The following is a 15038-nucleotide window of genomic DNA, read 5'->3' on the forward strand; positions in this document are numbered from 1 at the left end:
CAAGCAGCATCTTTGTCATAGTTACTTGATTGGTTGATATGGCATTACAACATTACTTGATCTATCAATTTTGCAGCAAAGTGGGTTAGATTTGTACATAAATAAGCTGCCCAAGGCAGCATTTCCGTTTTTGGTATTTGTTTCTGTACAAGTTGCAGTATGTATATGTTTTTGGATTGGTATGAGTTGTTTTGGGTTTGCAGTTGTTTGACCATCCATGCCCAATGGAAGAGGCACTGTCTTCTTTCTAGAGATCTGTAGTTCTTGGCACCTCCAAGGAGCTACCATCCCCATTGGAGCCGATGTTAGTTCCAGTCTTCGTAGCCTGTCACTAGGGATCAACATGAACTCTTAATATGTCTGGTTTTGTTAGATGTTTTGCACATGATGTTCAGCACAAAACATGTCACAAGTGTATCCATCAGAAGAAGCTCGGAAAAATATTTCCAACGGTATATCACACTCCCGTAACCAGTTCCTAGATTAGAAGAAATGAATGAGTGATTCTTGGTTATGCATGTTTTGAGGTCAGTTGCTGCACACAATGACAAGTTTAGTACAAAATCAGTTTCTGAAATAATGGTAAGGAATTTTTCAAAAGTGAAAGAGGTTTTTGTTCATCACATACCAAATAACAAAAACCTCCTTCAGTTTATGCACAGGTGCTACTATGTGGGAGATATACAGTGATATTTGGAGCCTACATTAAAACAAAGCAAATTTTTCATATTTTTTATTGTTTTAGTCATTTTAGTGCGGGGCCATTTTACAACAGATGGAAAGTAATTTTGCAAAACCCAAGGAGGTTTTTGTTAAGCACGAGACATATAACAAAAATCTCTTTTAGTTTATTCACAGGTGTCATGGATTGGGATATGTGACTAGATCTTTACAACTCATTTTCACAGATTTAAATTTTTAATGATTTTCTGTTTTAGAGATGATTTTGTGGAACAGATTGCGAGCTACTGGAAATGAATTTCCCAAATTTGAGAGAGGTTTTTCTCCAACATGACCTTATCTACAAAAACCTCTTTCAGTTTTGTAACAGGTGCTATGGTTTAGGAGATACGAGTTCATCTTCAACACCTATTTTCAGAAATTCGGCCCAAGTTTAATGTAACTAATTCTATTTTGAAGAAAATGGTTGAGCTCAATCCCTTAGTACAAGGATGAGCAAATGTATATATTTTATAAATTTCATAGTGTAGGGGTTAGATTTTGGTAGAATATTGGACTCTTGAGAAAGCCTTGAGCTTCATTGTACATTTCATTTCAGCATTTTGGCTAAGGAATTTAGACCAGGGTTTGCAGCACTCTTTGGGATTCATGTGGCAATTTGTCTTGGTACAGTGCTTCTCTTTTTTGCTTATATGTTATGTATGTCATTCTCTCTCTTGTTTCTTCTGAACTAAACAAACAAGAGTGTAAGTAGAATCCATTGAAAGTGCAGTGCTCTACTTGAAGTTTGCTTTAGTTATTTGATGTTTTCAGCTGTTTGGGGAGGATCCATGATTGGTCTTGCCCTCTTCAACACCTCACCTGTCTATTCCTTCCATCTCACTCAAATTTAAGTGCCAAAACGCTTGCCTACCTTGCCCCATCGAGATCTCTGTAGGACTAAGCCTCAATCCCTGCAGCCAAAAACCATCTTTCCATCTGAGCCAACAAAACACTATTTTATCAAATCAAACTTTCTTGCACTCATACTTAGCCTAAGATCAGAGATATTTCAATCATCTCAAGCCCCCATCGATCATTATTTGCTGAGATTGATCCGGAGAGAGCCCTCTCCTGACCTGGTAGGGCTAGCTACCAGGTTGAGCGTGGTTTGATGTTGGTCCTGGATCCTACCTTTTCAGCCTGAGGTAAATCTAGGCACTAACACCACCAGGGGAGGGTGAGTTGCCCTGTGGTCGTATGTTACTCTAGTGAGTACCCCAAGGCCCCCAGAGCTCCCAGAGCTCAATGCATGCAACATGCAGGACCCTTATAAGAAGGTCTCTCAACGACTCCAAGTTGTTCAGGAAAGTCATAGATTTGACCTTTCCCCGGGGCTTTAACAAAATGTCTGCGACCTGTACATCAGTTTCAATGCGATGGAGCCTCCTCGCTCATCGACTTACCATATGCCAGATAAGGCAGTATCTGATGTCTATCTGCTGGAGCAATCATTGAATATGGGATTCCTCAATAATCGAATTCTCCCTCTGGTTGTCACAGAAAATCACAGTGGTATTCATCATGTGTACAAACAACTCACTTAAGAGCTTTTGCAACCATGCAGCTTCACACTCGTAGCTATGCATTCGGTCTCGGCAGTGCTTATAGCAACTGACTTTTGCTTCCTACTCATCCATGATATCGAAGCAGAATCCAAAGAGAACCAGCACTGAGAAGTGCTCTAATGATCCTCCACACTGCCTTCCCAGTCAACGTTCAAATAATCATGCAGTTTCATATTTCCGGCAGTGTATCTCATTCCATGAGAGATTGTGCCCCGAAGATATCTCAGAAGATTCTTGGCACCAATCCAGTGAGGCTCAACCAAATATGAGCTCACCATGCTAACTGCAAAACATATATCCGGACGGAAGTTCACCAAGAACATCAATGCAAATGAGTTCATGAAACTCAGAGGCATTTTCCAAATCTAGTTCGACATCACTACCATATAAGTTATGAAAGTTAAGATCCTCGAGGTAGTCACATGCTTGCAATTTATCATTCCACATCCGGAATCCAACTCCCTCTTACTTCTGCAAATGAGAGGGTCTGCACCTGTTAGAAATAGGTTGTCCACATAAGGTGTTGGTATGAGAGGTCTATCATCCACAACCTTCAAACAATGGTTTGGATCAGCTTCACTCTTAGTGAATCTCAACTTCATCTGACAGCTATCAATCCTCTCATGTTACGCCCGAGGAGTTTTGCTTCAAGCCATAGAGGGCTTGCTTCCACCTGCAAACGTGAGATCCCTGATCATCAATCTCAAACCCCTTAGGTTGTTCCAATCCTGTGGACTTGCTACATGAGGGGAATGGTCCCCTTGTAAGATTTTCCTTTGGTACATCTTAGATATGTACTTTCATGCTCTTTTTGAATTCAGGCATCCTTGTCACGATCTGACTCACAGACCTCCGGTGCTGTGTCAATGGACATGGTCCCCAGTGGACTTCCTGCAACTTGATACAACCCTGAACTCAAAAACATCTTTGAAAATCCTATTTTCAAACATGTACGTTTCCATCGATGAGTGCCACCTCGTAACCTTTGACTTCCATTACTGAAATGAACAACATGTTCTTATTGCGATCAGGTACATAAAAGAGATTTTGTAAATGAATCGAGTTACCCTCATTCAATTGAGGGGTAACATTCCCTACACCCTTTCCAGGATAGGTGGCATCGGCTCCAAGTATAATCCCATGATTGTTTCCATCTCTACCAAATTAGAGAGTGCACCCTTCTATCCGTTGAAGTGCCTTGAAGCACTACAATCAATAAGCCAGATTCCCAAAGAATCTGAAGGAGAGCGCCAATATAAGATAATGCTTCTTTATCTTATCAAAAACAACATTTGATTCTTCATACTTGGGGTTCCTTGCTTTCTTTGAAGAGTCGGCCATTTCCTTGATGACTAGCATTACCTGTCATTCCTTTGATCATTGAAGATGTTCCTGGAATGATTGTTATCTTCGTCAAGAGATGTGTCTCTGCCATTCGGACACTCCTTCGCATAATGGCCGAACTTATTGCAACCAAGGCATCTGCCTTTCCTTCCACCCTTAAATCCAGACTTCCTAATGAAGTGATCTTTAGGCAGACCATCAGAAACTTTTGCTATGTTATTCTGATAATATTCTCTGCTTTGACTTCACCCTCGGTGAATTTGAAGAGGGATGAGGAATCCATTGATTCTTTTGTCCTTTCCCAACTGTCTTTGGTGATTGCTCTTTCACTCTTGCTTGGGCATTGTCTTCACCTCAGCTCTGATGCCATGTTAATTTTAGGTATGTTCTATGCTTAGAGCAATTTATTTCAATTTTCACACTTAACTCAATATCTTTTCCAGATTAGCAATCACATCAACATTAAAGTAAACTGTAGATAGAACATAAACATAAATCGCAGAAGACAAGCTAAGACAAGAGGGCACAAGATGTGGCGCTAGCTAGGGACAAACCCTAATGTGGGGAAACCCTTGATCAATTATTCTTATATGTTCTTCAATAGTTCAGCAGAGAGAGAGAGAGATAGTACGTTTACAATAGAAGTCAACACTTTGACTTATCTAGATAAGAGCATAGATCATCTCTAAGAAGATGATACATGAGATTAGTTGAAGACATGCTACTTTAATTGATCCTCCAAGGTGACTCCTTCACCTATCATTGCGCTGCATTTCGTCATCATGTTGGACCTCACCATGCTACACCCATCATCACTATGCTGCATCTCGTCATGCTTCATTAATCATGATTGTACCCATCATTGTACTGCATTATGTGCCATTGCTGCACCATGTTGCCATACTGACCTATGTGCTAGCTGCATCTTGCTTGCTTGTTGTCCCTAGCATGCTGGTTGTCCTTTGCATGCTTGCTGTTGTATGCTAGTTGTCCCCTGCATGCTCGCTGTAACATTGCATGCTTGGTGTATTTGCTGCTAAGTACCATACAACTGTCCCAATGTTAGTTAGTTGTCCCTTGCACGCTGCTCTCGTTCGGAGACAGATGCTCAGGTTGTTTCGGTAGTTTCGGCAATTTTGGTTGTTCTCGACAGTTCCGGAAGTTCTGGAAATTCCGGTTATTCCTGACAGTTCCATCAGTTCTGATAGTTCTGGCTTTTCCCGACAATTCCGACAGTTCTCGTCAGCTCTGGCTTCTGCACTCTGCGTCAGCATTCCCGGTTGTTCTGGCAGTTCCAGCTATTCCTGACAGTTTTGACAGTTCCGGCAATTCCAGCTATTCCCAGCAGTTTCGGCTTTTCCCGGCAATTCTGGTAGTTCCGGCTATTCTGGTAGTTCTAGCTTTTCCTGGCAGTTGCGGTAGTTCCCGGCAGTTACGACTTTTCCCGACAGTTTTGACAGTTCCCGACAGTTCTGGTAGTTCCAGCTTTTCCCTGCAGTTCTGACAGTTCCGGCTTTTCTCAACAGTTTCGGCAATTCCTGGCAGTTTCGGCAATTTTGGCTATTTCGGCTATTCCCGACAGTTCTTGCTTTTGCCCTCTGGATTAGGGTAGCGTTATCCCTTAGGATCTCTCCTCCTACTAAAACCCGAAGACAAGTAGAGAGGAAGAGATCCCAAGTGTGTTGCAATGACTTGAAGGCCACCTCTATTTATACTAAAACGTTGAGCACAAGTGGGGTTTATTTGGTTGCTGGCCGACCTTGATGAATTTTCCCATAACACAAATAAATTCATATCTCCATGATAACTTATCGAAATCGGATGATCTTTAGATCAATCCTACACCTCTCGATGAGAGGGATCTAAGAAAAATATCAACTTCCATTAATAAAATGACCCACATGGAGTTTGGCCCTAGTTGCCAATTTTAACAATGTCCATGTATGATTTATGAATACCTCCCTAGTTAAGAGGGAGTGTTGAGAAATGTGTAACTAGGTTTGGTCTTCATAAATTTGAAATGTAATTTTTGATTCTTGTATATTGTAAAATGAAAGAAAAATTATTATTATTATTATTGAGCATGGGTTTCGTGCTCATGATCTTTTATTTTAGAGGTCAAGCACCCATTGAATGCTTCTAGGGTTTGTCCTAGGTCACGAAGTCAAAAGAGTCATTGTCATATGTGTGAAAATTCGAGAATCCTCACTCAAATCTACTTATTGCAACAACTGATTAAGCTTCTCCTATTTGTTAATTACTGAAAAAAATTATTTACTACCTACAACAAATATCGAAGCTAATACAATTGCAGCCTTCACTTAATTAATTAATTTTCCCAAAAACAAGAACAAAACAATAGATAAAAATCGACACAAGTGACACAGTGTTTTTGGGACAAATGTCCTCGGAAAAACACAACGCGGGAAATCTAGTGCATTAGCTTTGAGGGTTTTATATTATTAAGTAGTAGTTTTTGAATACAACTCTAGATGCCCTACTGACAATCCAGTTACAGAAAAGTAAACTAGCAGGAAAACTTAGTGAGATTACCTCACTCTACCCGGCAATTCCCAGTTGTTCCGGCAGGTGAACCAACTGTCCCCGACTATCTCTGCACTGGGCCTATGTAGGCCCTGCATCAATGTCAAAAGGCTCCGTGTTAGCTCAACTAGGAAACTTTTGCTCTCTGGAGCAGTTTCCAGCCCTCCCGGCTCAGAAATGTCATCTCCCTCAGCAAACTCGGACCTTCGCTGGAAGATTGCGCTGCTTCTGCGTGAGCCCTCCGGGCTTAGCGTCAAGCTCTACGTGGGCCCTTCTGGCCTAGTGTCAACCCATCTTGGGTCTGCATTGCCTCCTCCTAGTGTCTTTATGCCTCTCTACTGCGTGTCCTGGGTCCTGGAAAAAATACTCCAACCCAACTATCCCTGCCCCTCACTGCAACAACTCACTATCGAAATTCTCCTGCCAGCTCCTTTGCTCTGCTTAAGAAAATCGAACTTTTGAACTCTCTGTGTGTTTTTCCAAATGACCCTCAAGCCTCCCTAAATAATCTCCTTGTTGACATTTAACGATGCAGATTAAAAGCTAATCAATGGCTAAGATCATTTCTGCTTGATCCTCGTCTTCTTCTAGAAGTTACACCCATAGTTTATATTAATACCCTTTAATTATTTTATTTTCCTAAGTTTAGACTTAGGTTCCCTTTAAAAATAATTAATTATTTTAATCAAACTGTTTCTTGGTGGAATTTTCCAAAACGCTTTCTGGGTTCTTTGGAATACATGTGCTTAAGCCTCCTTGCATAATTTGAGACTTAGAGCACATCCGATGCTACCAGAAATCAACACTCCCTCTTAGTAAGGAATGTGCTCTAGCAATGCATCTTGTTGAAGCATCACCTTGTTCTATAACATCTCCCTCTGCGCTATTGATGTCTGACATGTTGTCCACCAACCACTGTGAAAATGCTACATCTGTACTGCTGCTGACCTTGCCATTGTCAACATTGCATCAGTGCTGCAACTCCCTCTGAATTTTTGCATCCGTGCTGCTATTGGCACTGTCGTTGCCAACTGCCCCTGCACTGCAAACTGCTCTTGCTACTGCATCAACAATGAAAAAACATCCCAAATTACTGAACTAACTTTGTTAAGTATGATACCACGTGAATGTTGAAGCTTGATTGTTGCTAGTCTCTGCGTCGACCCTTTGAATCTACTGCATTGCTGCTGACCTTTGCGCTATGCCATCTGCACTATTGCTAACCATTGCTTTGTGCCATTTGCATTGCTGCCAACTCTGCTCTGCGTTGTTCAGTCTCTAGCGCTCCTAGACAATGCAACCGTTCCCCGACACTCCTCAACACCATCTGACACTAGTTCATCCTGCTACTTTTGATCTGGGCTCTCGTAGCAAGGAATTGATCCAAGAGGTGGGCTCCTCAAGGATCTTGTGCCGCTGTAGCTCTTTTGAACTACAACTCCAAATCGACCCACCTCCCTCCTGGAGGTATCTCGACTGTCATCGCGAACTCCTTCTCTTCGATCTTTGTGAGCGCAACTTTCAGATCGTGTTTCTTATCCTTGTCCTTCTTCTTGAGAGGACACTGAGTAGCGTAGTGACCCATTTCACCACACCTGAAACACTTGATATTCGAGACATCTTTCTTACGTCTCCACTGCTCTTGTTGTTCCTTCAATGCGAGGGCTGCATTCTCCTCCTCCTTGGGCTTCGATTCACTGTTTCTTCTTTCGTTAAGTTTAACCTTGACTAAGTCTCTCCTGAGCTCCTCTTGTTTTAGAGTTTCCCACATCTCATCCCAATTTGGCAAAGCTTCTCTGCCCAAGATACTCTGGATAAAGACTTGCCACTCATCTGAGACAAAATTGAGGTCCAGTCTAACCAACTTTAAATCTTGAGGTATATGACCCATAGCAGACAATTCATCATGGGTCTCCTGAAGCTTCATGAGGAATGGATCCACGCGCTCCCCCCTTTCCATCTGAGCAGATCTTAGCTTCTGTTCAAGGCACATCTTCCACTGCTCGGAAGATCCCTGATATAACTTAGACAAAGTGTCCCACATCTCCTTAGTAGTCCCTCTGCTAGCGATGTGACAGACCACATGATCCTTCACTCCAAGGATCATTCTTTTCGCCTACGCCATCTTAGCCTTGTATTTTTTCAACGGATCTTCATCTGCAGGGACAACCACTACGCTATCGACATGTGTCTTGAGGGCATGCTCATCTAGAAGGAACGACATTCTTGCCTTCCAGATGACTTAGTTGGATGCCCTATCCAACTTGTCCTGATCCCTCAAGCCATTGGAGTCCATTTCTGCCACAAATGTTGAATTGCCTCCACTCTCCTCTGTGCAGCACTAGACTGTCCTACACACTCCCTTTTGGAGCTTGTAGATCTACCCCTGTTGCTTAGCAAGTGAGAATTCAGACTCCTTGGGTGGAAGTCCTCTGAGGAAGAAATTCCCTCAACCGTTTTCTCTTCTCTCTTCTGATGCCTTTTAGCCCAACTATCTACCTGCTCAAAATTTGCATCCCACCAGCTTCTCCTCACATTGAGGCTTCAACGCTGCTCCTTTTGTCCCAACAAACTTTCGAACTGGGAATCCTTCCTCTCTGTCGTCTCACTCAAAGAGAGATTGCCTCGAAAATCAACCCTCTGGCTAGGATTGCACAAATCCTCTAGGGTTTCGAACTGTTGCCACCTGCATCTTTTCGATCTCCCTAATCTGCTCAGCACTGGTTTCTCTGGCACTGCTTTTCTTGTTCCACCTACAGCTCTGATACCATGTGAAAATTCAAGAATCCTCACCCGAATCTACGTACTATAACAACTGATTAAACTTCTCTTATTTGTTAATTACTGAAACAAATTATTTACTTCTTCCTACAACAAATATCGAAGCTAATACAACTGTAGCTTTCAGTTAATTAATTAATTTTCCCAAAACAAGAACATATTAATAGAGAAAAATCCACACAAGTGAGTTTTTTTGACAGATGTCCTTGGAAAAGCCCAATGCGGGAAAACCTGTGCAGCAGCTCTGAGGGTTTTATATTATTAAGTAGTAATTTCTGAATACAACTCTGGATGCCTTGTCGACAATCCAGTTATAGAGAAAGTAAACTGGCAGAAAAATTTAGTGAGATTACCTCACTCTACCCAGCAATTCCTGGTTTTTCTGGTAGCTGAACCAACTGTCCCCGACTATCTCTGCGTTGGCCCTATGTTAGCCTCAAAAGGCTCTGCATCAGCTCAAATGGGAATCGTTTGCCCTCTAGAGCAGTTTCTAGCCCTCTCGCTCAGAAATGTCAGCTCCCTCAGCAAACTCGGACTTCTGTTGGAAGACTGCGCTGCTTCTGCGTGAGCCCTCCTGGCTCAGCGTCAAGCTTTGCGTGGGCCCTTCTGGCCCTCCTAGATCTGCGCTGCCTCCTCCTGGTGTCTCTCTGCCTCTCGGCTGTGTATCCTGGGTCCTGGAGAAAATATCCAACCTAACTATCTTTGCCCCTCTCTACAACAACTCACTATCGAATTCTCATGGTAGCGTCTCTGCTATGCTTCAGAAAATCGAACTTCTGAACTTTCTATATGTTTTTCCAAATGACCCTCAAGCCTCTATAAATAATCTCCTTGTTGACGTTCAACGACCTAGATTAGAAGCTAATCAATGGCTAAGATCATTTATGCTTGATCCTCATCTTCTTCTAGAAGTTACACCCACAGTTTATATTAATAACCATTATTTATTTTTTTTCCTAAGTTTAGACTTAGGGTCCCTTTAATTTGTTTTTGGGTCGAATTTCCCAAAATGCTTTATGGGTTCTTTGGAATACATGTGCCTAAGCCTCCCTGCAAAATTTGAGACTTAGAGCACATCCGATGCTACTAGAAATCAACAATATGTTGAAGACCCCATCGGACAAATTGTAACTTGTAAAAATAATTATTTTTGTATTTAAAAGTGTCAAAATACCCTTCAAGACCAAGTCATCTTGCCAGCTAAGAAGGCGACCTATTTTTAGGATCTTTGTACACCTTGGAAGCCTATATATAAGCGAGAACTCAACCTCCTACAGACACAATTCATTCTCTCATCATGCAAGTGAAGGAGAAGAAGAAGAGGCTAGCGAAAAAGGAGAAAGACAAGGGGAAAGTGTTTGGGCTATTTTCTCTCTCTCTCTCTCTCTTCACATGTGCGAAGAAAGGAAGCTAGAGTTTCTGCTGCTGGGTTAGGGTTTTGCTGGTGTAGGATCGAGCTTGGAAAAGAAGCAAAAATAAGGTCGAATTAGGTCATCCTCAAGCCCTAGAAGAAGGAGAAACTCAATTGAAGGTCTGAAGAAGCCTTGGAAGTTCTAAATAAGCTCACACGTGTGGAAGCTATTGCTACTGGGAGGGATGAAAGTTTTAGACCTGCAGTAGAGGCTGAAATTCTGTTGTTGTTGTGCTGTTGGAAGGGGTTTGACTTGGACAAAAGGAAGCACATCATCAAGGAGGTTGGGCTTGGTCTTGGAAGGGTATTGGTCTTGGTGTAAAGGTCTTGGAATTTGTCAATTGAAGAATCTGTAAGAAGAGGAGATTTACGGGTTTTCCTCTCAGGTGGAGAGGTTTTGGCCCTGGCTTGCAACCTATATCTTGCATTCTTGTGTACTATTGTTCTTCTTGTTTTGGTAGTTGTTTGAGGATAAGAACAAACATAATAATAAGGGAAGAAGCTAACAAGTAAGAAAATGTAAAAAGATATCGCAAGCAATTATCAAGTAAAGAGAAATCATTTTAACTATTTCCCTCTAGATTTCTCAACAGTTTCCCTTCTAGGGCACCAGGATTTGTGGATGAATTACCATCAGAAATCAACCAAAATTGGAGATCCTCTAGACAAAACCTCAAAGAAGAGTTTTCTCTGAACAGAATCCAAAAATTCCCTCTCTAAAGGATTTCACTTGATGCCTTAGCAACCAACCTTTAACATTTACCCACCTAAGATTTATGGAATTTTATGGAAGAAAAACAAAATTTCATCCACTAGGAACATTCATCATTTGTCATACAATGAGTAACATATGCAATTTCCAACTAGGAAGCTTTCCAACAATTAGGGCACAATCACATTAAACTAGTTGCAACAATTCCATACATTAGACATATTTCCAAGAAAATATTCAACAAGAAGCACTTACAAGATGACAATATGGTATATCCATCCACAAATCAAGAAGTAGCTCCAAAGAAGATCGAAAATTTCAGCTCCAAATGGCAAAATGCATAAGAGAATCTCCAATAGCGTCCAAAGAAAAATTGCGAGTTCTTTTAGGCAAGAAGAATCCAAGTGATGATGATGCTAGTTCTATTTATATGAGACCTTTAAGAGGTCAAATTCCTATTCTAAGCCCCTAACATTATTTTAATGTGCAAAATAACAAGGTCTTGGTGACAAGCCCACCAAGTAACTTCATAATTATGAATAAACCATCCAATAGTAGGCCAAAAATGATGTCGTCATGATGAGATGAGGTTGTTGGAAGGCTAAGTTGAGTCCTCTAAGTGCGAAGATGAGGGAGAAGCCTCCATAAAAGATGCATAAGGGGATGGCCCCTTAATGTTAATGTAAGCCATCATGCGGTGCTCCAAAGTGGCTTTGGGCACAAGTACTGGTCTCATGGGTCTCCTGATGAAAATAAACCTGTAGATTGTTCCAAATGAGGGCTCTAAATATGGTGCATGCCCTCCCATGTCTCAAGATTGAGACAAACCTCCTTTGGGCCTCAGATCAACTGCCAAACCATGTGTATGCTACTAAGCTGGTTGGGGGCAATGTTGGTCCAAGTGCACCATCTAGCGAATAATGTGGGGCAATGAACAAGATGCTGAAGGTGCTGAGGGTGCCCATGAGATGAGATAATTCTCTATCACATGATGAAGTCCCATGGTTCTCAATGCATGCCCTACAAGTGTCAATATGATCCTTTGGTAGGCTTGGGCCCTAGTTAAGTTGCTCAGCCAATGATGAAACCACCTTCCAATTACGTATAAGATCCAATGTGTGTCCTCACCATTAGTTACAATAATTCATCAGTGCATTTAAGTGAACCAAGCTTGTTAATCAAGGGCAGAAATGAGGCTTCATAATGGGCTTCCTTTCCAAATTTGGGGCTTATACATGTAATAGTGTTACCTCCGTAGGTAGGAGTTATTAATAAACAACCCTATCAGGTGTTCCTAGCTCCTAAAGGGAAATACATGTCCAAGGTACGTCCTTCAAGTGATAGGTGTCATGTGGATAATGATGAGGTGGATTAGGATACAGGGGTCCCAAGGCCACATGTCATGGGTTCAAGGGTGTTAATGATGAGGGATGTCCATATTTTTGAGTGTATAAATGTCGGAGGGAGCAGTCATGGTACATGAGTTACCCTAGCGTTTGTTTTTCCACCCTTCTTCATTTGCTTTTTGCCTTTTTGTTGTTTTTTCTTTTATTATACTGCTCGGGGTTCCAGGAGATGAGAGCATGTTTTGTGATATAAGCAGTGATTACCCCCTTAAGGTGGGGCAGTTCATCGCCCACCAGGGGTTGGGACATGCATGGGTTTCTTAATGATACAGGGGGCCCTAGAAACCAGGGTGAGGGCCACAATGAAGGGGTAGAACTCTTGTTTGGTTTTTGCCCACACACTAATATAATGTCCTAGCCATCTTTTGCATTTTGTGATATCATTTTCTTTTGTATGTGGCCATGATATGCTTTTAATCTTTATTTTTTTGTTTAGCTTCATCAACCTCCGAGGCAACGTTCTAGGCTTGACCCAGACATGTGGACAAGGGGAGGGGGAGTACCAGAGCCTGTGGACCTAGAGAGGGAATATGATGAAATAGGGCATGTAATGTACAAAAGTGAGTGAAAACTGTGGAATGGGAAAATGGGACCACGCTACCAAAATCGGGGTTTCCAAAGTAGTGCCCATCTTGAAGCTATAAGGCAATAGGGGAGATCCCATGGAACTAGGGTAGAGGATTACCCCCCCATTTTAGGTGAGGGAACAAGACTACAATCAAAACCCTTCCTCCTTCCAGATCACCCAATAATCCATACCCAATGTGCCCAAAGAGAAACAAGCATAAGCGCCTGATTGCACAATGAAAGACATACCTTTAGGATTGGATGGCCCACCTTCAAACATACGCTCTCGACAGATGGGCGAAGGGACATATGACTGGTTCAGGGAGCAAAGATCAATTTGGCACATATATCGGCTACACTGGTGGTTGTCAAGGGCTGCTGGCTGGCAGCTGAAGACAAATCTAGGAGAAAATTTCTCTCATGGGGTCACCCACTGGTGGTGGGTAACAGGTTGCATGGGGAATTCATCCCCCACCCACTTGAAAGTGTCCCTGTGGAATGTGGGTGTTTTTACTTGTTAAGGTCATTCAAAAGGTATATGGCTGTAGAGATGTTATACCGCAATTTATTGCAGCATTGAGGGAGTTGACAACATGTAAGTGGTTTCTTTTGACATTATTATGAACATTGTTTTATCCGTTGTACGGTATACCGGAGTACCTTCATATTTTAAGCTTTTCTTGTTTCTGTTGTTTTCCTGTTTACTTATGCTCTTACACAAGCATACACTACAAGGTTCAACACTTGGTCGCTCTATCTATGTTTGCTTTTCCAAATGTAATTCAGCTTCATAATGGATGTCTTATGCCCTTACACAACAAAGGATACGTGATAAGGTTCAACATTTTTTGACTATTTATGCTTGTTTTTCCAAATGTAATTCAGGTTCCTAATGGATGTCTTTCCACAAATTTGGAATTGTATTATAACTGATTCATATACATGTGCAGGAAAGGTGATGAGGAAAAGGCACATGCACATTGTCGGAGGTCCAGTCTGGTGGAAATGGGGGCGTAAAAGAGTGGTGTATTATCATTGGTTTGCAAGGGTATCATCTAGAAAGCATTTGTGAAGTGGTAGTTTCCATTTCTTTCATTTATTGTTGACAGCGCTAAAAGATGTAACGGAAAGGTTTGAAGGATGGCCTCAGCTTGTTTTTTATCTGCAGATAGGAGGTTACTTCATTTTTGTACAGATTAATTTGCGGCAAATTGGCATCATATATGACTGTCTGGGAAATCCTGCACTAGTGCTGTAACTTGTGGCGGGAAGGAACTGCACAGACATGAGTTGTGATTTTGATGTAATCCTAATTTTATCTATTGTCACCTTGGTTGAATTGTCAATATTTTCATGTCTCTTGAGGCTAATCTTTGAGATGGAGAACATTTAATTGTAGAATACATGTGACAATATTAATTCTTGAAGGTTGCACATTCTTAGTTTTATAAGTTTAGTTGAATGAATGGGCTTAAGCTTTTGGTTAATCAGTCTAAGATGAAGTACATCTGGGTAAAATGTTGATGATTTTACCATCAATTTGTTTTCAATTAATGATATGTTAATGGCTTATCAACACATCACATGTTACATTAGTGTTTGGTGTAGGTGCTAGTGCTGCCACAATATGCTTTGGAAATACATCAGTTGAAGTTTGCTGCATTAGAGGCACTCAGGACTACTGAGAAGTGGAATTGTTGCCTTGAACCATCCTGTTACCAACTGTTAGTTATCCATACCTTTAGGGTGGTGTGATTTGAAGTGTGTGTTGATAGCCCTGGTCTTTGTTCCAGTAAAAGAAAAATCCCAACAAAGTACAAATATGTCAATGGGAGTATTCTTCATTCAAAAAGAAAATACCAGCAAAATACGAATATGCTACTTTGTTTTGTTAGGAATAGAGAATGAGAGTGTTAAGTTTTCCCTGTTTAGTATATTTTTGTCAATTTTATTTAAACAGTCCAATCTGAGTCGCAGCAATCAGT

At 41.4% G+C, this 15038-nt stretch overlaps 1 protein-coding gene across 4 annotated transcripts in view; it reads left to right on the forward strand.

Annotated features, from left to right (window-relative positions):
- LOC149152033 (histone deacetylase 15-like) overlaps positions 1-14515 on the forward strand; it is a 318098-nt gene extending 303583 nt beyond the window's left edge. For all 4 annotated transcript variants that reach the window (XM_089438338.1, XM_089438340.1, XM_089438341.1 and 1 more), the window contains 2 exons: positions 14004-14101; positions 14222-14515. In XM_089438338.1, coding sequence (XP_089294464.1) covers positions 14004-14101; positions 14222-14311 — 188 coding nt within the window. In that variant the 3' untranslated portion in view covers positions 14312-14515. The remainder of the gene's footprint in view (positions 1-14003; positions 14102-14221) is intronic.
- Positions 14516-15038: the final 523 nt, after the last annotated feature.

This window comes from Pinus tabuliformis, chromosome 9, assembly GCF_031772625.1.
Source record: "Pinus tabuliformis cultivar Carrire ecotype Pingquan chromosome 9, CPIR1, whole genome shotgun sequence".
NCBI lineage: Eukaryota > Viridiplantae > Streptophyta > Pinopsida > Pinales > Pinaceae > Pinus > Pinus tabuliformis.